At 39.7% G+C, this 22242-nt stretch overlaps 1 protein-coding gene across 1 annotated transcript; it reads left to right on the top strand.

Moving 5' to 3' along the window:
• The first annotated feature begins 293 nt into the window (after positions 1–293).
• PRKAG1 (protein kinase AMP-activated non-catalytic subunit gamma 1) lies at positions 294–22117 on the top strand. The gene is made up of 12 exons (XM_032210929.1): positions 294–374; positions 8087–8135; positions 9244–9350; positions 10519–10600; positions 10704–10762; positions 11996–12041; positions 12285–12339; positions 16503–16629; positions 16791–16956; positions 18333–18370; positions 19824–19970; positions 20802–22117. The coding sequence occupies exons 1-12, from the start codon at positions 366–368 to the stop codon at positions 20910–20912; spliced, it is 996 nt and encodes a 331-aa protein (XP_032066820.1). The 5' UTR covers positions 294–365; the 3' UTR covers positions 20913–22117.
• The last annotated feature ends 125 nt before the right edge of the window (positions 22118–22242 follow it).

Here is a 22242-nt window from a genome sequence, read left to right as displayed (position 1 = left end):
CAGGAAAAAACCCACCAACTATATAAATTCAATTTCTTTTCAAATGAGCTGGAAAAGAAATTGTGTTGAAGCGCTTGTGGGCGTCCCCTTGTTTGAATGCAAGTCTAATGAGCACTTGTCAGCCCCCCTCGACTACGTGACGTTACACAGGCATCAAAAATACGATCTCACCACGACTCTACACATTCCTTCTTTTGCCTTGGGTCCAACTTCCGCTCACGTGATCGCCTTTATTGGCGGAACTGAGGGCAGTTGGGCTTCAAGACGGAAGTTGAGCTGCATGCTGGGAGCGGCAACTGGGAGTTGAGGGGTGGAAAGCTACCTTCCTTTCTCTGAGTTCGGCGCGGGGAGGCAGCAACACGGTAATGGAGGCGGTAAGTGAAAGAGGGTAGTGGAGCCTGGGGGAAGAGTTTCAGTTGCTCTCTGTACCGGATAGTGTTTCTTTTGTGAGTCTCTTCTTTCTTAATGAGAACAGACGGTACCCCACTATAGTATGCGTTTTATAAGGATTATTGGGGGTTGGGTCCAGATAGGTATTATAAATTTAGCATTTATAATAGTAAATATATTGCTTTTGTACACTGTAGCGTTGGATGGAGTTAGAAGATTAGCCCAGATTTTTCTGTAAACGTTGATTGCATTTGAATGGTGACCCGGTTTTTTACAGAGCCTTCTGAAGTGGGGTATGATATATGTTTATATGTATGTTTGTAAGTAAGATGTAATATTTATGTTACTTAAGATGGTGGGCTAAGATTTAGGTTTGATTCTAATCTTGGCAGCTCACGTCAATGATTTGAGTTTTACTGTAGTTAGTGTCTCACAGTCAAACCTTGTATTTTGGGGGGATTTCGTGTGGAGCTCCTTGATGAAAGGTAGGATGTCAGTCTAATAAATTATTTGAATGACAGACTCCTTATTTTTGAAAAGTGATTATTGCCATAAAAAGCTTTAGTCTTGCATTGGTTGTCAGTTCTCAGCTGGAGTTTTGCAATGGTTTGATTTTTGAATTTCTTCGGGCAAATTGTATTTTGAACAAGCTACAACATGACCTATATAAAAAGCTGTATCTCTATGTGATCTCCAAAAGCCATATTGCATAAATATATATCTCTCTCTATATCGATCTATCGATCTATGTGCATAAATATTTTTGATTATATAGCCATGACCTTAAGTGATAAAAAACTCTTTTGCATATTATGCATAATTATTAGAAAATATAGTACTGAAGTCAAAGTTATCCCATGGTGGTATAAAGAACTGTAAGCATGAGGGGCTTGCTTAAAACTGTCACAGATGGGACAAATTTATAACTTAAGCTAAACTTGTATGTTTTTCTCTGTTCATTCTGAGGCAGGTGATCAAGTTGTTTTGTTATTTGACATTGTCTTGCCATGCTAATGGCATAAAAAATTTATCCTACCTTAAAAAAAGGGCAATTCTTGATCACATCAGGAGGCCATGCTTTTATCTGTAAAGATACATTGCAATCTCTTTACACAAAAGTATTTTACCCACTTTAATTAAATTTTAATTTAATCATCAAGCAAAGCATACTAGAACTCAGTCTTATAAAATAAAACTATTTATTGTAAATTAAAAAAAAACAAATTTAAATCCTTATTTTTGTTAGAAAGGATAAACTTCAGATTGCAAAAATATGGGCTTTATTTTTGAGATTGACCATTTTTGTGATCCATAATTAATGTTTATGAATATGTGCTGTTTATAGTAGACCGACTAACACTAATACGGCATTGCAAATATTAATGGGAGAGGTTGATACTGGAAGAGATGGTGCCATTATATAAAAGAATTGTATGGAAAGATCATAACGTGGTCATAGAACTACAGCCAGACATTTTAGAGTCCTAGGATTTTTTTTTTAAGAACAACACTGCATGTGCAAACTACCAGCCTGTTAATGAAATACCAGAAGAATTGTTTAAAATGTTACAAGATGCTCTGTGTGGTTTTGTGAGCCTGCATAGAAAATGAAAAGGACTGAAAAATCTATAATCTAATCTATAATAATGACATAACTTTAATCTCAAAAAAGGGTTGTGTTAAAAAATGCTCAAACTATTGAACATTTGCACTTCTTTTGCTCGTTCCTAAAAATAATCCTCAAGATTTTGCAATCCAAATTTCAACAATACATGGGATTAAAATTACCAGATTATTTGTTCGATTCAGAAGAGGCAAAAGAAGATCCTATTGCTAATCCTCAACTGACAATTGAAAGGGCAAGGAAGTTTCAAAAGAATGTCTATTTCTGCTTAATTGATTACGCAAAGGCTTTTGACTGCATAGACCACAATACATTGTGATAACTCTTAAAAACATGAAAGTACCAGGCCATTTCATCAGCTCATCATTTGTGTGATGACCATGTAGCAGCAGTTGGAATGGAATAAGGAGCAACCAAATGTTTCAAAATTGAGAAAGCAGTGAGATTAGGTTTTATGCTGTTATCTTATTTATTTATTTTATACATAGAGTATATCATGAGAAAAGATAGACATTGATGTTAAAATTGCTTGAAGAAATATTAACCTTAGATATCTTGATGGTACCATGATGATTAGGAACTAGGAAAACTTAAGGAATCTCTTGTTGAAATTAAAAGAATTACAAAAGCCAGCCTTTGTATGTGAGTATGTGACAACTTAATTACATCAATAGGCAATGGCAATCCAGCACAAATAGTGGGAGAAGTTGAAGTGATAATAGACATTACCATCCTCTAGGTTAGTGGGCCTCCCAGGAGATCATGATGTGCAGTTTGATTGTCCCTATGTTAAACCAAAAGTAATAAACTATATCATAGAGTGGTACTATCAGTATTCAGTTTATGACTTTAACTCAGTCATGTCTAACGGGTAGCGGTTTCTAGAAGACTAGCTGAGATTCAATAAAAATATTGTAATTTGGAAAAGAAGTGAGATTGCATGCTGGTTAATAAGGTTTGAGGTGAATCCAGCATTCCCCACTATATAGATATGTTGGAAATGTAATAGAGAAGCAATTCTAACATATCTGGTGGGTCTCAGGTTGAAGGAAGCTGAAATTAATTGTGTTAGAATTAAAAGGTACTTGCTTATTTTTTTCCCTCCCTAGTGTTTTTCCCACAATTGCAGGCTCCACTTTTTTCAGATCTACAATCATAAAATTAAAAGGAAAAAGATACACAGTAATTCGAAGGGACGCAGTGGCTTAGTGGCTAAGACGGTGAGCTTGTTGATCAGAAAGGTCGGCGGTTCGAATCCCTAGCGCTGCATAATGGGATGAGCTCCCGTTACTTGTCCCAGCTTCTACCAACCTAGCAGTCTGAATGCATGTGAAAAATGCAACTTGGGATGCATTGGGATGGGAAGAAAACGGCGTTCCGTGTGCCTTCGGCGTTTAGTCATGCCAGCCACATCACCACAGAGAATGTCTTCGGACAACACTGGCTCTTCAGCTTTCAAATGGAGATGAGCACTGCCCCCTAGAGTCGGGAACGACTAGCACATATGTGCGAGGGAAAACTTTACTTTTACCTTACATAGTAATTCATTTTGGAACTTACACCTGCGTTTAGCACACATAGTGATTAGAGCTCCAATATCCTCAGGTTTTCAGTTCTGACTCCTAAAATGAGATCAATTTATAGATATCTATTTACAAAATACATGATAATTTATCTTATTACCTGGAAAACATTCTTGTTTCTTTTTTTTACATGGGATGTTGTAGGTAAAAACCGATTTTACAGCTCTGCTATGCAAAAAAGTATGGCTCTTGCCTACCCTAGCCTACAACAATTTGAGTTGTGTTTGGATTCCACAATGCTTTTGATCTGACTACTTAGATTAACCTTTTCTCCTTCTGCTCTACATAACCATCCTGTCCAGTACGCTGAAGCCACATTTAATGGACTGATGGGGGGAAGGTATATCTGTTACAGAAAGGGATATTTGTTAAAGCCATCGCATAACAAATAAAAACATTGCATAACAAATACTTTGGCCCCCTAATGAGAAGGAAGGACTCACTGGAGAAGAGCCTAATGCTGGGAAAGATGGAATGCAAAAGAAGAAGGGGAAGATAGAGAGTGAGGTGGCTGGATGGAGTCACTGAAGCAGTCGGCGTGAGCTTGAATGGACTCCAGAGGATGGTAGAGGATAGGAAGGCCTGGAGGAACATTGTCTATGGGGTCACGATGGGTTGGACATGACTTCACAACTAACAACAACAAGAAGTTGTTGAGCCCTAAACACCCATGTACATTTGAAAACCTTACTGATACTTGTCAGTAAGATTTTGCTGCACTGAGTTTCAGTGATGCTGATACTAGACATCAGTATCAGTTTGAAGAAAAGGATTTTCTAATTTTTAAGTGAGCCTTGCAAATGTGTTACTTGATATTTCCTAATATTGAGTGATGAGGAAAAAAACAAGGAAATAATGGCGATAAAGCTGGATTTCAGGAGGAGATAATTCTATCTCATAATCTGTTAGAGTTGTCATTTCTACTTCCACATCCTCATTCTTCTAATTTCCCTTCTCACAAGCTATACGCTCTTGGTCTGTCTCATTCTCTGTCATCAAGAATTGCTTTTATCTTCTAATTGCTACAAGATATTATCCTCTGGTGCTAACTCTTCACCAGCTTTATGCTTTGGTGGTAATCGCTGATTTCAAATCCTTCAAACATCAAGGAGTATAACAATGATTCAATTATTTATATATACAGTATATTCTCTCTGCCCCCAGACAAAGCCCTCTGCAATCCCATTTGAGTAAAAAAAAAAAGCTCACAATGCAGCCCACATAAAGGAATTGCAACATACTGTACAGGGCGGGGCATAACCTTTTCCTAGGGGGTCACAGCAACACTTGTAATAACAACACAAATAATTCATACACCATTCGAAAGCCCATCAAAAACTGAGTTTATTGACACGATTTAATAGTCAGTATGACCACCATTAGCCCTTCGAACAGCATTCAAACGAGGTGGATAAGAACACAACAAATCTTCAAACAGTTCCGTTTGATTTTCCAGATTTTTCAACACAGTTTCCAAATTCATTCTCAAAGTTTCAACCGAATATCGATTTTGACCTTGCTCCTGAATCATCAGAGCTTCCACTTCATCCTTAATTATGGCCCCAATGTTCTCTGCCGGATTGAGATCTGGCGAATTTCCCGGCCAGAGGTCATTGCCCCAAAATTCGACATTGTTTTCCTTTAACAATTGCTGAGTCGCATTTGCACGCATGCAAGGAGCTTTGTCATGAAGAAAGACAGCCTCACCAACCACCAAGACATTGTCTGGATCACTGAGAAATGGAATGACATTCTCCAATAAAATTTTCTCACGGAAATAACTGCCATCCCAGGATTCCCCTTTATCCTTCAAAACCCAATGCAGTTTCTTGGCTGTGAAAATGACGAAAATCCCGATGCAAGTCGGATTGCGAACGATTTGTCGATATCGTTCATGTTTGGCGATGTCGTCGACGTCTTTAGCCCAAATTCGATCGTTCTGGAAATTCGGTTTTCAAATGGCATAAACGAAGAATTCGTCAGATGGCACCAAATGAAGAAAATCTTCCTCGGTCCATTCAGACAACCAATCGCACAACCAAAGCCGATCTTGAACGTGTGTTTGAGTTTTCAATGGTTTGCAAATGACGTGGAATGGCTTCAAACCTTCTCGTTCTCGATATCGGCCGATTGTCCTTTGATCAACTCGTTTTCCACGAATTTGAAGGATTTCTTGGGCCACTTTTCGGTTTCCTTTTCGTTGTTTGCGACTGCCAGTTGCAATGATGGCTTTGCTTTCTTGGGACAGTTGCAGAGGACGCCCTTCTCCAAATTTTGTGAAACATTCTTGGGCTGTTTTGTTCCAATTATCAGTAACCCAATCCGGATGACGTTTCAATTTGTTTGCAATCCATTTTCGATTGATAAACGTCGCTCCAGCATCGCGAGCCTCTCGAAAGGCAATGCATTTTATTCTGTCAATGATCCTTTGTTCTTCCGAATCGAATTTTCCAGCCATTCTTAAAGCAAATTTAACATTTAATAGCTCATTCAATTCAGTTTTTTATGGGCTTTAAAATGAGGTGTCGCGGAAGTTGTAAACTGCTGTCGATCTTGCTGTGACCCCCTAGGAAAAGGTTATGCCCCGCCCTGTAGTAATAAGCTGAGAACCCCAAAATTCCATCCTCCATCTGCTGATACCCATTTAGCACCCTTACAATGTATTTCTCCAGCTCTGCTGTCTTTCTGAAGAGGTTATTTTTGCCTAACAATAGAAATAACCTAAGATCATAAGGAGGACTTGCCTAGCTTACCCAAAGTAGCCGCAAATCAGATCCCTAGAATCTCCTGCCTTTTAGACCTCAACATCTATAAACATATTTGTATTCCCATTGTTTGAGGAATCCCTCTTTCTTGTAAAGCAAACACCCAACAATTGTTGCAATAAATATGGTTCTTCTCAGTAGTGTACCTTGTGAATTTTTCACTACACAGATTTACTCTGTCATAGCTGAAATCTACTGAACTGAGATGCATTAAAATAAATCAAGCGTTTGCTATGCTGGCAGCTTTATAGCTTGGGAAATATTCACAGCTGGACCTTGTCATTCTCCGGAAATGGCACAGATACCATTAATTTGTGGGAAGACAGTAACATTTTCCCTGGGAGACAGGAAATAAGAGAACATAGTTCTAGCTCCCCAATGTTGGGAATGAACTTCTAGTATGAGACTCATCAGTGTTTACAAGAAAGTAAACATTGTTTTGTATTTTATCATAGTATTCCTGTGAAATAGATAAGGCTGAATAATAGTGGTGAGATAAGATTTATAGCTTTATGAGTATGTCTAGCTACATGGCACCTCTTTTTCGTCTTCATCTGCTCAGTTTATTTTTCTGTTGGCATGTCTCCAGGTGGGTTAGTATGTGAGAAGGAATGACATTCTAGATTAGCGGTCACCAACTGGTGGTCCGTGAGAAAATTTTGATGGTCTGCAGAAAAATTATTTGCATTTTTTATATTGCGCTAAATCAGGGGGTTGTCAAACTACAGACCCTGGGATGGATATATGCAATGAACGTTTGTGTTGCTGCAGAGAGTCTCCCTCTTTGGGGTCTTTGTGCGGGTCGGAGGGGGCCAGAAATTCAGACTTGGGGTCTGCTTCGGCCTCCCGGTGTGGGGCTTTGGGCAAACGCTGGAGGGAAATGCCGCTGGTGGCAAAGAGCCAGAGGATCTTGTTCCAATGGGACTGCATCATGGCCTGGAACTGGCTGACCATCTCAGCCCATGGAGCCTCCTTCTTAGATCCATTTTGAACTGAGCTGTTTTGCCAATTCTTTCTTGTGGTGGCTGCTTAGCTCCAACAACTGCCTCATGTTGGGGCCCTAAGGAGCCTGGGCAGGCAGGCGAGGAGTAGCTGGGAGGGCAGGGGTGAGTAGAGGCTGGTGAATCAACCGTCGACGTGAGTGATATCGAGTTGGCCACGCCAACCCTGTCACATGACCACCTAACGACACCCACCCAGCCGGTCATTAGGCAGATCATTTTAGTGGTCTGTGGGACTTAAAATTATGAGGTCTGAAATGTTGGTGACCCCTGTTTTAGATATTTTGAATGAGAATTACATTGTGTAGAATGGATGTAAGTTAGATTGTACTAGCTAACCAAGGTAATAGTTTATTTTTTAAAAGATGAAAGATGCTCTTTTTTCAACAAAACAGGAATTTTTTTAAATACTTAAGAAAATAGGTGATGCAATTCAGTTTTGACAAGGCAGTTTCCCCTCTGTGTTAGGAAGCAATTATCTTTTAATATACTAAAATCGCTATCAAAACAATTTAGGTTATTCCCAAACCTCTTCATATGCAAATAATTCAGATTTAATCAATTAATGAATCAAGAAATGTTTGCTAATAAGGTATTTTAACTTGTTGGTGTTTCTAATTGCTATATATTATATTTCAAGGGACAATCAGCATTCAATGTTGCAGGAATTGTATCCCAAGACATTGCATCTTCTTGATTTCTATCTTTCTCTATTTTTTTTAGGGTGCAGTACCCGAGAGTGGGTTGGAAAAAAAACTGTCTGTATCTGAAGGTGAGTCAGGCACAAAGACTGATTTATGGCAGATTTTGCTTAGTTTGGATTCCTGGGTGGAGTTTATTGCAAACATTTATTCTATCCAACCCCCCTTAACACAACAACAAGATTACAGAAATAAATAAAGGCAGTCATTTAAACAAAAATTCAAAACAAGAAGTGTCAGGGTTACTTTCTTGTAGAAATTTGTCAAGTAAATAGGTGGATTCTGAGCTTGGAGATCCACTTTCTGTTGCAACAGACTCTTATTTTTTGTAAAGTTTTGTCTGTGGACTTAAGCTTGTCCATTAATTTTCAGAAGCAGACAGGATGGCCTGGGCATTTGAAGTCTCTCAACTTCTACCTTTGTAAACTACTGTATTTTTCGCAGTATAAGACGCACCAAGATTTTGAAGAGGCAAATTAAAAAAAAAGTTTTTGCACTCTGTAGACCTCCCAAAAACGGCCCGTTTTTTGCAAAAACAGGCCCATTTTTTGTCAAAAGAAAAGGGCATGAATAGCCTTTGGGAGTCTTGTAGAGTGCTCCTAGGGGCTGGGGGGTGCAAAAATGAGCAAAAAACGGCCCGTTTTCCACTCATTTTTGTCCTCCCCAGCCCCCAGGAGCACTCTGGGAGCCTCCTAAAGGCTATGCATGGCCATTTTTGCAAAGGGGGTGGGGTTTCAGGAGGCCAAAAATGCTGTATTCAGTGTATAAGACGCACCCAGATTTTCACCCTCTTTTTTGAGGGACAAAGATGCGTCTTATACTCCAAAAATATGGTAATTTCTTTCTTATGGCCTTGAAGGCAATCTTGGAAATTGAATGGGGAATTTCTGCTGAAAGTGAGAGGAGGGGAGAACTAAAGTTGCAACACTTGGAATGAAGCTTCAATTCTGTTTTTTTTTCTTTCTGAAAGATATTAGATTTAATTGAACAAACAGCAGTGGGTTGTGCAAAGTGCTTAGATATGCTTGATAATATATTGGATTTTTTAAAAGGCATATAAGGATGTGTAGAATATGGTTTTCTGATATATTTAAGCTTCTTAGGAGCATGGATTTTTTTCTGCTCTGATGTTATTTTGTTAAAGGATATCTTGTAACTCCCTTTGTCTTCCTCAAACAGATGACGATTCCAGCAATGGCATCTACACATGCTTCATGAAGTCACATCGCTGTTATGACCTCATTCCAACAAGCTCCAAGCTTGTTGTATTTGATACATCTCTGCAGGTGGGTAAGCTACCTGGTTTGATGGGCAGAGCAGTAGCAGCTTTCTGTGAAGTTGGGATTCCTGGGTAAACCTTCATTTCCTTTAACTGAAGAAAAGTAAAATGGGGCTACCAACAGATAGAAGGGGATTCTCTGCGTTTGTGAGTAGGTAGAAAACTCTCTATAAAAGAGAATTGGAAAATTTTGTGAGGATTTGTATGTTGTGTACAGGCTCCAGGGTCATAGAACCTCTGGTATCTTGAGTGCAAAGTTGTGGATATAATTTATCAGCGGTTTGGATCAAAAACGGCTAAACTTGGCTTTTAAAAAGGTGATAAACATCAAATTTAGTAATGGAATTTCAAATTTCGAAACTGATATATAAGGGTTTGGATCTAATTTTAGGCAGAATAGAACTGCTGACCTGGTTTGCAAATTATATTACTATGTTTTATTAAACCATATTTTATTAAGTTGGTCACAACCAGTTAAATTCATGTCAAAACCCACTAAATAAGATTACATTCTAGCACAAAGTGTGAATTCAGTCATATTATAATTAAGGGATAAGTTAGTTATGTTTGACTTCAACCATGGCTAAGTATGAATTTGATTCCAGTAAATATGATGTCTCATTTAGATACTAAGCACGTTTTATTTAAGTAAACCTACAAACATGCTTAGTATCTAAATGAGATACTAGATTCAATCATTTAATCTCTATTTTATAGATTAAAAATGCTGGTCAGATCCTGAGCTAGGATAATCTTAGGATCAGACCAGACTATCAGACCCTTCTCTAATCCCTTTAGCGAGGGATTTAGATAGTAGCCAAACAAATACAAAATAAGATGCTTTTCACAGCAGTAGTAATGCAGTCTTTTTCTATGTGTTGTTTAACCTTTTCATAACTGTCAAAGTGAACTCGAAAAGATTGACAAAATTACCCCTCTGAAATTCTTGAAAAATGTGAGATTCTTGTTCCTAATCCTTCTTGTAATTTGAGATTTCCCCATTCCATGCCTTCTACACTGATAGATTATGACTTCCATAAATCTTCAAAATTGCGTAGCTTTAGGTCAAGTGATTTGGGCAATGAAACCCAAAACTTTGGAAGGGCAAAGATTTGGAAAGCTACTGTAACTTTTTTCTCAGGACATGTCACAGCCCATATTTGTGTGGATTCTAGGTGAAGAAAGCCTTCTTTGCTTTGGTGACCAATGGTGTGCGGGCGGCTCCACTCTGGGACAGCAAAAAGCAAAGCTTTGTGGGTAAGGGCCTCCTTGCTTCATCTTCCTATCATCTTCTTACCCTGACCTCTGAGTCCCAATGCATGGGGTGACCTCTTCACATGTCTTTTTATCCCCTCAACAGGAATGCTGACAATCACAGACTTCATTAACATCCTACATCGCTACTATAAATCGGCCCTGGTAAGTTCTCTTGGACTTCTGCCTTCATTAAAGAAGCTCTTGGTTGAATATGGTCCTTAACACAACTATGAAATTTTGCCCATCCAAGTATTGCAAGAGTTTATTTCTAATTTTCAGTTGTATAGGGAAAAAAATTATATATATGTATGTATGTATGCATGCATTTAGTCATGCTGGCCACATGACTATGGAGACGTCTTCGGACAGCACTGCCTCTTCGGCTTTGAAATGGAGATGAGCATCGCCCCCTAGAGTCAGGGACGACTAGCACATATGTGCGAGGGGAACCTTTACCTTTACCTTGTCTGATGTAGAGAGAGAATTTTATTTCGGAAGTGATAGTTTATTAATACGGCTTCATCCAGCCGTGACAATACAAGAGTTTCCAAGGTAGGAAACAAGGAGAGTAAATAATGGGGTGGGGATGGGAGGGATGGGGTTCAAACTACAGATAATCCTCAACTTACAGCAGTTAATTTAGTGACTGTTCAAACTTACAACCTCACTAAAAAGTGACTTATGACCATTTTTCATACTTACGACTGTTGCAGCATCCCAACGGTCACTGTGATTTATATTCAGATGCTTGGTAACTGATTCACATTTATGACAGTTGCAGTGTCCCGGGGTCATGCGATTCGCCTTTTGCGACCTTCTTTCAAGCAAAGTCAATGGGGAAACCAGATTCACTCAACAACCGTGTTACTAATTTAAGAACTGCAGTGATTCACTTCACAAATGTGGCAAGGAAAGTCGTAAAGCGGGACAAAACTCACAACACATTTCTCACTTAGCCACATACATTCTGGACTCCATTGTGGTCGTACGTTGAGGACTACCTGTATATGGAATACTGAGATACAATAGCAATGAGCACTCGTCTTCTTTCTCAACCTCCCACAGTCGAAGATGCAGATCATTGGGGCCAAAATGCCTTTAGTTACGTGACAAGTATGCTAACTGGGGGCAATGAAACCTGGATTGGAGAAAAAACCCGGGAGTAGCTTATGGCTTGTCTTGCAATAATTGTTGAAGAGGGGCTGCTTTCACATCATTCTTTGGAGCCAAAGCCCTACTCATTTGGAACATGTCCCTGATCCTGCCATGTTGGCATCTACCATATGACATCTGGAGGATTCAATTCCATCCTCAGCAAGCTAGAGCACACACTGGCCAGCATAGATGGAGGTTATTCATTGCACCTAGCCCTAACACTGTTTCTTTTGTATCCAGGTGCAGATTTATGAGCTGGAAGAGCACAAGATTGAAACATGGCGAGGTAATGGCAGAAGGGTTATGATGATGGGGCAAAGAGGATATGGGTTATTTCTGGTGAAGAACATTGGAAAAATGTCCTGGGTATTTCCAGATATTGGAAGCTCTTCTTTTCCCTCCGAGGCATCTGATTGTACACTAGATTTGAGCCTTTGGGCTGTCACCAACAGCAAGTCATCCAGGGTGTACTTGTATATTTTCTCTTCTTAAAGGGACACAGTTGAATGATCTTTCCTTTCTCTTGCAGAAGTCTATCTGCAGGACTCCTTCAAGCCATTGGTCTGCATTTCACCCAATGCCAGGTAGGAGACTCCACTCATATGTGATTGTCCGCTAATCTGCTCCTGCATTTTTGAAGTGCCACTAAAATGCTTCCTGCCATCTTCCCATCTGGCATGCTTCTTGATTTCTGGAGGCATTACCAGTTTAGTCAATCTTTCAGTCCCTCTATGGATTATCTCCTCTCAGCCCTGGATTAACTATTAAGGAATATAGGCACATGCTTAGGCCCCAGAGGGAAGGGGGACACCACAGAGTTTTCCCCCTAGCTATCATGCCCTTAATACTGTCCCAGTCGATTTACATTTTCAGCTCCCTAATGTTTTGTCAATTAAGCAAAGGAAAGGCTAAGGGGCATCCCCAGTTGTCCTTCATCTGGTCCTTCCTCTTGTATTTTGGGCATCTTGTGCCAAGTTATTGTGACTACAGGTAGCCCTCATTTTACCACGGCTCCTTTAGTGACAGTTCAAAGTTACAACGGCACTGAAAAAAGTGACTTATGATCATTTTTCACACTTACCACTTTTGTAGCATCCTCATGATCATGTGATCCAAAATTCAGATGCTTGGCAATTGGTTCATACTTTTGACCATTGCTCTGTCCTGGAGTCGTGATCACATTTTACAACATTCTGACAAGCAAAAATCAATGGGGAAGCTAGATTCACTTAACAACTGTGTTACCAACTTATCAGTTGCAGTGATTCACTTAACAAATGTGGCAAGAAAGATCGTAAAATGAGGCAAAACTCGCGTAACAAACAAACAACAGAAATTTTGGTTTCAATTGTGGTTGTAAGTCAAGGACTACCTATATTATCTCTTTTGACTCCTCTAAGAGATCTGACCAGAAGTTCAGTCTTGCACCTCTTTATAAGAGTGGTGTTTGTTGCTATCTTATATGCATGTACTGAGGATTGTGCATTTAGAGCTCTGTGGTTAATAGATATGCAAGTCAGGTTTAGAATGTTGTATCTCAAAGATCTGGAGGGTTCCTTTGCCAGTTAAGATTCTATCTTACAAGAGGGAGAAGGAGAGGGAAAGGGAGGAGAGGGAGCGGAAAGAAGGCAGGAAAGAAGGAAGGAAGGAAGGAAGGAAGGAAGGAAGGAAGGAAGGAAGGAAGGAAAAAAGAAAGACACACAGACTGGAGAAAATTACGAGGGAGAGAAGAAAGTGGGAGTTCTGGAAAATAACTAAATTAGGGATCCAATTCTTCCCTAAAATGAAAAGCACTACAAATCTAATGAAAATTGGCACGGGGAGCATCCCAGCCATCTCTAGCAGCTTCCAGCCCTTCGAACAAAAGATCTTCGGAGGATATGCTCCAGAGAGAAAGATCCAATTCAACTAAGGAGCTTCAGATGATATTACAGAGTATGTAAGAGGCAATGGCTAAAAACCAAGAAGAACTGAAAAAGGATATTAGAGAAATAAGAAATGATACTGGAGAACTAAAGGACGGATTGCAGAAGATGGATGATAAATTTGATCTGTTCCAGGAACAGATCAATAAACACGAACAAAGAATAAATGTAATAGAAGGAAGGTTGGAGAATGTGGGGAAAAAAATGGAGGAGCTGAGTTCTAGGCTGATCTAGGAAAACAAAGAACTTGAGTTAATTGTCCTCACGTTAGAATCGGAGAAAGCAGCCCAATTTCTACGGTTTCAGAATGTAAAGAAAGAAAAAGGCAAGGATTTACCAGAGATGATGGCAGACCTTATGGCAAAGGCTTTGGGAATAGGAAAGGATGAGATGGCAAGTGAGATCGATGAGACATATAGAATCCAGACAAACTACGCAAAAAAGAAAAATCTCCTGAGGGAAGTCCATGTAAAGTTCGTTAAAAAATCAATACGTGACGAGGTGCTGAATAGAACAAGAGATGATCCGATAATACACAATCAACGACAACTAACAGCCTAAAACAGGTACCGAGGAGAATCAGAGAACTAAGAAGGCGCTATCAATTTTTGACATCTGTGCTGAATAAATACGAAATTAACTTCACATGGCTGATGCCCGAGGGCATACTGGTAACTTGGAGAGATAGAAGATTCAGAATAAACACGGTGGAACAAGCGGAAGATTTCTACAATAATCTTGTTGGGCAGGAGGATGAGGAAGACGAAGGAGAACAGTTGGGAACAAGAATGCAAGGACTTAGGGCACAGATAAGAAGAGAAAAGAAATCAGTGGAGACAAAAAAGGAGAAAGAAGTTGTTTTCGAGAAAAAAGGGGAAGAACCAAAAGAAGTGAGAGAGATAAGGGCAACAAGAAGCACACAACCTAAATACACATAGAATCATGTCGGGAGAAATCAAGATTCTATCATTGAATATCAATGGTCTAAACTTACCCCAGAAAAGGAAAACAACTTTAATGAACTAAAACATTTGAATTACGATATAATTGTAATGCAAAAGGTCCATATAACTAAACAACAGATCCGGATCTTGGAATTTCCTAGATTGGGTAAACTTTACACGGCATTATTCGAGAGATGGGAAATGAAAATGTCTGTTTAATGGATGATTTCAATGCTATAGTTGACCAGAAATGGGACTATAAAAGTGGAAATAAGAGAAAAGGAGCTAGGAGAATTTTGCCCAGGTCATTCTTCCAAATGGCTGAAGAATTAAATATCTATGATGTATAGCGAGAAAGATGTCCAGAGGGAAAGCAATATACCTTCTACTTGAATAGACATGAATCCTGATGTTGATGGAGTTAATTTCAGAAGTGAAGGAGATAGACATAGAACCCAATTTATGGGCTGACCACAATCCCATGAGGATTATATGGAATAAACAAAAGGGCAGTTATCGTTGTTTATTCAATAGAAAAATCCTAAAGGATCAGGAATATATTAAAAGAGTTAATCGGGAATTGAGATTTTTCTTCAAAGAAAACTGGCCAGGAGACACATCCATACAAAACCTATGGGATACAACTAAGGCATTTATAAGAGGGGTAACAATATTGGCTACAGCTAGGAAGAAAAAAAAATTGAGAATCAAAAAATAAGAGAGTTGAAAGAAAGGTATAGAAATTTAGTGAACTTCAAAAGAAATCACAAAATAGAAGTATAAAAGGAAGTATGGAATTGATTAAACATGAATTGGCTTTATTTGAAAAAGCAAAATTGGCACAGTATATTAAAAAAAGGAAAACAAAATTTCTTTGAGAATGCAAATAAACCGGGGCAGTCGCTATCCTATAGGCTGAGGAAGCAGAAGCAAGAGAATTGGATCAATAAATTACAAGATGAAAAAGGCAAGATCTGCTATCAACTAGAGGAAAAGAAAAGGATTACCCAAGAGTTCTATGAACAATTATATAGAGAAAACCGAGACTATACAAAGGAAGGAATACTACAATATTTGGAAAAGTCAGATCTGCCAAAGAATACCAGAGGAAATAAAAGATATGCTCAATAAAGAAATTAAAACATCAGAGGTAATTGAGGAAGGTTTTTTGTTTTTGATTCTGAGGTGTAAAATTTCATAATCACCTTTTGTTCTCCCAGGCAGCTGCTGCAAGAATAATAACAAATAACTCTCATGTCATGGCACCACTGAAAAGACTCTTTCCCTAATGGTTCTCTTCTTTGCTTCAAGGGGAAGGGATCTCATTAGTAATTTAAAACAGAAGACTCTCTCTGCTGCTGATGGTACAGACCAGTGGTTCTCAACCTTCCCAATGCCGCGACATACAGTTCCTCATGTTGTGGTGACCTCCAACCATAAAATTGGTGTCTCGGTTCCTAAGACCATCGAAAATATGTGTTTTCCGATGGTCTTAGGCGACCCCTGTGAAAGGGTTGTTCGATCCCCAAAGGGGTCCTGAACCACAGGTTGAGAATCACTGGTATAGACAGATATCAGAGGGAGGAGGATTTCTATCTCTGTGTTGAAGTTTTTTCTTGAGCCTTGGAAGATGGTGGAATACAAATTAGAGCAGATCCCAGAAGCCACCTCTACCTGCATGAGATCTGATCTCCTCTCAGACCTGAGGACAGATCTAGGAATGCCAGCTGCATATCTTAGTTCCTCTTTCATGTCCGCTACCCATCCCCACCAGAGCTTTAGAGGCATCCTTTGTAAAGTTAAGGGGGTAAAGAAGACATCTGAGTGTCTTCTTTGGTTTTTGGTTTTGATATGTTCCTCCTTCTTCTCTTTGTAAAGCCTATTTGATGCTGTGACTTCTTTGATTCAAAACAAGATCCACCGGCTACCTGTCATTGATCCTGAGTCAGGCAACACACTCTACATCTTGACACATAAGCGCATTCTCAAATTCCTCAAGCTGTTTGTGAGTACTCAGTGCAAGCCAGCTTGGCTTTTCCTCTTATGCATTGTTGAGAGTCCGCTTTCTGTGGACCATTGCTTTTTGTGTAGCTGTCAGATGCCATTTTACTTATGTCCTCAAAGCTTCAACGTGTTGTTAGAATTCTCCCTCTTGTGGTCCCGCAGATTGCCGAGTTCCCTAAGCCAGAATTCATGACCAAAACCCTAGAAGAGTTGAAGATTGGTACTTATGACAACATTGCAAAGGTGCAGACCAATACGCCTGTCTATGTTGCGCTGGGCATCTTTGTACAGCATCGGGTCTCTGCGTTGCCTGTGGTAGATGAATCAGGTGAGAAGCAGCATTGTGGAATAGATGAAGGCATCTAAGATGAACAGAGTTCAAATGCTTTTAGTTTTATTAGTGAAGGGTACTACAGACAAATGGCAATAAATGAAGAACTCTCTGAAATAATACAATTCTGTAGGTCAGTATCCCACAGATTCCCATTAACTGAGCCATTTTGTCTAAGTACTGCGCTGTGTTAAATATTATTTTCAGGTTCTGGCTGCACATAAAGTAAGTTGTTTTGATATGGGGATCCCAATGGATCATTTGTTTGGTATATAGACCAAGGTATCTGTCTCTCACCCTCTTATACAAGCAACAATCAAATAGGATGTGAGCCAGGTCTTCTACCTCTGTCGCTCTGCAAATGCAGAGATGCTCACTGTAGGGTATAGAATGGAATCTCCCATATCTGACCATTGTGTCAAGCTGTTTGAATCTCGCTCATGTAAATATCTCCCTAAGATGTTTTGGCAGTTGTAACTTCAAATAGCTATCTACTTGAAAAGTACGTTTGTATTTGCTCAGCCATTTCAAGTTACCCACCTTACTAAGGATAGTTATATCATTTTGTGCTTGGTAAAATTCCCAACTAAATTTTGTGGAAGGCTATAAGTAATGCATTTTCTTGTTGATTGCCCTAGATAGGAAATTAGGAGGGTATTCTTACCCCTATGTAGTAAACACATATTATTTTTCCTTTGAATATAGGTTGGTTGATTTATGAGACGCTGTAACCCATTGATTTAGTATAGCAGTGGCCACAAACCTTTTGGGCACCAGGGAATGGTTCCGTGAATAAATGTTTTTCCGCAGACCGGAGTGGATGTGGTTTCACATGTGCTGCCTGTATTCCGCAGATTTTTGCTTGTTTGTTCAGCCCGGTTTCTGGCATGCCGTGGCCCGGTGCCAGTGCACAGACCCCAGGAGGGGGGGACCCCTGTAGTTAAATACCCAGTTTCAAATATATCCAGTTTCTGTTTTGTTCTCTGCATGAGGCAAGGTGATGAGCTCATTTATGTCTGCATTGTGGCAGGAAGTTTTTTTCAATTTCTTCCAACTTAGCAATAGCAGTAGCACTTAGACTTATATACTGCTTTATAGTGCTTTTTACAGCCCTCTCTCAGCGGTTTACAGAGTCAGCCTATAGCCTCCAACAATCTGGGTCCTCATTTTATCCACCTTGGAAGGATGGAGGGTTGAGTCAGCCTTGAGTCGGTGAGACTCGAACTGCCGAACTGCAGCTAGCAGTCAGCTGAAGTAACTTGCGGTACTGCACTCTTAACCATTGCGCTAACTCGGCTCTATAGTACATTTTTCCTGATCTTAGCTGGAAAGCTATACAAAATACTGAACTTCAGTTTTTCTCTGTTTTTCAGGCCGGGTTGTGGATATTTACTCCAAGTTTGATGTTATTGTGAGTATTTCTGGTAAAAATTGCTTACAACATTATAGGAGTAAAATGTGCTGTTTTGGCTTACCTGCTTCCCTTATTTTTTAAAAAAATCCTTCTTAGCTTATCAAACACAAGCTTAAGTTATCTTAAATCCAGTTTGAAAGCTAAGTTGAGAAATTTAATTCATTTGCTGCCCTCACCTTGGCAGCAGACAGATATTTATGTAAACATTTATATTTTTGATGGCCTAAAAATAGGTTGGAGATTTAATATTGAAAAAATCCATGTCTTTGAGCAGAGGCTGGTATAAATATTGGGTATAGAAGCGATGACCCTATGGAACTGCCCTGGTTTAATGTCCTGGAGACCAAAAGATCAGATAGCCTTAGTTATATAAATAGATCTCACTTACTGAATGCCTCATGCAACTGTTCAAAGTTATAATCGTGCTGAAAAAAATAATTTTGAGACCCAAGACATAATTTTATGACCTCCACATCATCTATCCTTTACTCATGTGTTTATTATTACAGTACATATACATAGTACATGTCCTTTGCCCAGCCCTATTACTCTCCCCCCCCTGCACAGCAGAGAGATTGATTAAGCAATCAATTAGGCAATTTCTTCTATGCTTGACCTATTTTTTTTCTTCCCTTCCCTCACAGAGAAGAGAGATTAGAGAGGAAGGGATTACAAGAGAATAAGGAAGCACACAATGAACACATCATAACGAAGCAGTTGGTGCTGGTGCATTCCCATTGTATCCCTGCTTACTCTTTTTTAATCCCTCTCCAATGAATGCAATTACAAGCACTAATTTCCTTCTTGCTAATTATTGCAGTGCTGGAATGAACATTCTGGGGAGTGGGGAAAAGGAAGGGTGAATTAAAATCATAAATGCAGTAGCAATCATGTGGCTTTTCCATATGAAATTCCACACAATTTCCCAATTATGGTAGCTAAATGAGGGTTATCCATAAGTGGTTTTCTATCCTATCCGGATAAATCCAACTGATGAAATTTGATTGTAGCTGGAACCAGAAGGAAAATGAGAGAGGATTTAATACTGGCATCCTCTTCATTTTATTTGTAGCATACAGCTTGGATCATTTGAGATTTGGTATAATGCTTATGGTTCTGTGCCTCTGTGTTTCTATCCTGGAGTAAATTCTTAAATTTCAATAGGACATGACCCAGTCTTCTAAGATGTGGTAGTTGCAAATATTGGCTGATAATTGATTGCATGTTATTCATATGATAGCAATATTTGCTGTGACAGCTGAGAAATAGTATTAATTCTTTGTAATAAAAATATTACTGGGTTTAAGCAGCTTCTGTTTGTAGACAGTGGGCACACTTGATCGATTCAAGCTCATCAAAGCAGGTGTGTGAAGAGATGAAAAAATGTTGGAGTCAGTGAAAGCCATCTGTGCTACCAGATCTTTTCATCTTCTTATCTCTCTATCACCAGAATCTGGCGGCAGAGAAAACCTACAATAATCTGGATGTGACAGTGACCAAGGCATTGAAGCATCGCTCACAGTACTTTGAGGGTGTGCTCAAATGTTACAAACATGAGACTTTGGAGACAATAATCAACAGATTAGTAGAGGCTGAGGTAAGCCCAGTTCCCCCTTCTGTCATTTGACTAAATTCAACAAAGGAAAGGGATGTTTTTGTAGCAAGATGGAGCCAGAGATGCTCATAAAAAGGTTAGTCTCTGCGTTGCTTTACTCTCTCTAATTGAGATTAAAACTGTGAAGTAGTCCACGAAGTTTGTATTTGGTTATGTGAATAGGGCATAATACCATAGTCATAGAAGGGGACTCTTCATTTCCTCACAAAAACTTGGGAACCTTTTGAATCACTCAAGAAAGAAGGTTGGGAAAAACTTGGGGTCAGAGATTATTGTGGTGCCAGGTTTCCTTTAAAATCTAGACCTGTGGTGGGAAACACAGGAGTGGCACACAGAGCCTTCCCTTGCGGGATGTGTGGCCTCGTTGGTTCCTCTTCCATGTTTCCGTGCTCACATATGCGCCAGGCAGTCGGCCTTTGCGCACGTGGGAGCGCCAAAACTCAGATGAGCAGCGTTCTGTCACGTATGCGCACACTGGCACCTCAATTTCTGAGTTTCTGGCGCGTGCTTTTGTGATAGCCAGCTGTTCATCCGGCACGTGTATGTGCCGGAAACAGGAAGTTTGGGTGCCAGCATGTGCGCCGGAACACTGCTTTTTCGGATTTCTGCGCTCCAGAAGGCCAGTGAGATTGCGCATTCCAGATTGCGTGGGATGGTTTTGCATGTCATTTCCAGCACGCAGGTCAGCATGTGGTGACGTAAAAGGTTAGCCTTCACTGGTCTAGACAATTGTATCAGGCTATCATCCTGGGGTGAGCACCAAATTCTCCATGGTGTAAAATAGGCCCTCACAAAACTTTCTGTAACCAACAGGTTCATCGGCTGGTTGTGGTAGATGAAAACGACGTGGTGAAGGGCATCATCTCCCTCTCTGATATCTTGCAAGCGCTAATGCTGCCGGGGGGTCAGCAGCAAGAGGGCTGAATCAACTGATTTGGACCTGAAATATGGCACAGCTATCCTTCCTTCATCACTCTTTTGGCCAAACAGCTGCAGCGTAAAGGAGGCCACACAGCCCACTTACAAGCCAATCTTCACGGAGCTCGTTCTCATGGCCTCTCCCTCTTCAAATCTTGGTTTCCTGAATCTTCAAGGCCTACTGCTCCTTTGATTTAGAAACACTGATTTTGTACTCAGGATGTAGTCTCAGTTAGATAACACTTGGCCATTTTGGGATGGGAAGAGCATGTGTCAGATTTCCTGGGGGAGTGTGACATAACCAGGTGTGGACACAAGCTCAGAACTAAAAAAAACTCAGAATATAGATCTTTGGGGAATCTTGTTCTGAGTTTAAGTTAAAGCAGAAGTGCAGTACGTGATAGTTCTTCCATGTATTGGTTTGCACATCTTTTGCATGTCATGTGCATCTAAGAAATATATGTAAATGAGTGAGAAACCCTATCCAAATATCACCTGCAATCTCTATCAATGACTTTCTCCCCTTCTGAGACTCCCTGATAGGCATCTTTATGCTACCCAGCTCCCATTGCTCATAGTACCCTTCCTTGTAAGCAGAGCTAATCTTTGTTTTGGCTGCTCCAAATGGAAACCAATTTCATCACTGGAGCTAAAAATCCCTTTTGGGGCCAGGATGGTGCGATACTGTTTGGCTTCCTGCACTCTTTGAATTTGCTGATCTGTGCAGGGAGAGGCCTCATTTGTCTTCTCTTAATACTTGCCTGCGAAAGGACCAGAGCCAGAAATGATCCTGCCTGGAAACATTTTGATCTTGTTTGCAACACAATATTTATTTATTTTGTGAAATCCAGGGCCTGTTTCTTCCTTACTAAAGTATGTCTTTCCCTATTGTAAAGATATTATTGCCTTGCCAAGAATGCTATCTCTTTTGCACATTCCTATATTGCTTTCCTCTCTGGGTAAATTGTACAATATATATTTTTGTAAAGTTGTATTCCTTATCTCCATTCTTCTGTCCGTACTTTTACTTTCAAGGAGAAAGCTTTCAAGAGTTCTTTGTGTCACCTTAAAAGGAGGACTTGAGAATATGTTTGGTAATTATTTCCAAGTCCGTGGACAGTAGTTAACCTTAACCCTGAAAAGCCTTCCTTTTATTATTTACTACATTTTTAAACGTCTGTACTGAATAAAAGATCAATCTGAAATTTTAACCTGCATTTCCTGAATAATGAATGGACCTTGGCAAGCAGTGTGGAAAGGAGAATTATTCTGAACTCAAAGACCCACATTAGCCTGCATGTCGGCTTGTTTCATGAATGTTATTTCAGAACATCAT

Source organism: Thamnophis elegans, chromosome 2 (assembly GCF_009769535.1).
Source record: "Thamnophis elegans isolate rThaEle1 chromosome 2, rThaEle1.pri, whole genome shotgun sequence".
NCBI lineage: Eukaryota > Metazoa > Chordata > Lepidosauria > Squamata > Colubridae > Thamnophis > Thamnophis elegans.
This window is presented reverse-complemented; position numbering and strand designations above follow the sequence as displayed.

What these genes read in the sequence shown, in the direction of transcription:
- PRKAG1 (XM_032210929.1), top strand. An exon ending in TATTTGATACATCTCTGCAG is followed by an intron (nt 9,351 to 10,518) that starts GTGGGTAAGCTA and finishes TGTGGATTCTAG; the next exon opens with GTGAAGAAAGCCTTCTTTGC. An exon ending in TGCATTTCACCCAATGCCAG is followed by an intron (nt 12,340 to 16,502) that starts GTAGGAGACTCC and finishes CTCTTTGTAAAG; the next exon opens with CCTATTTGATGCTGTGACTT.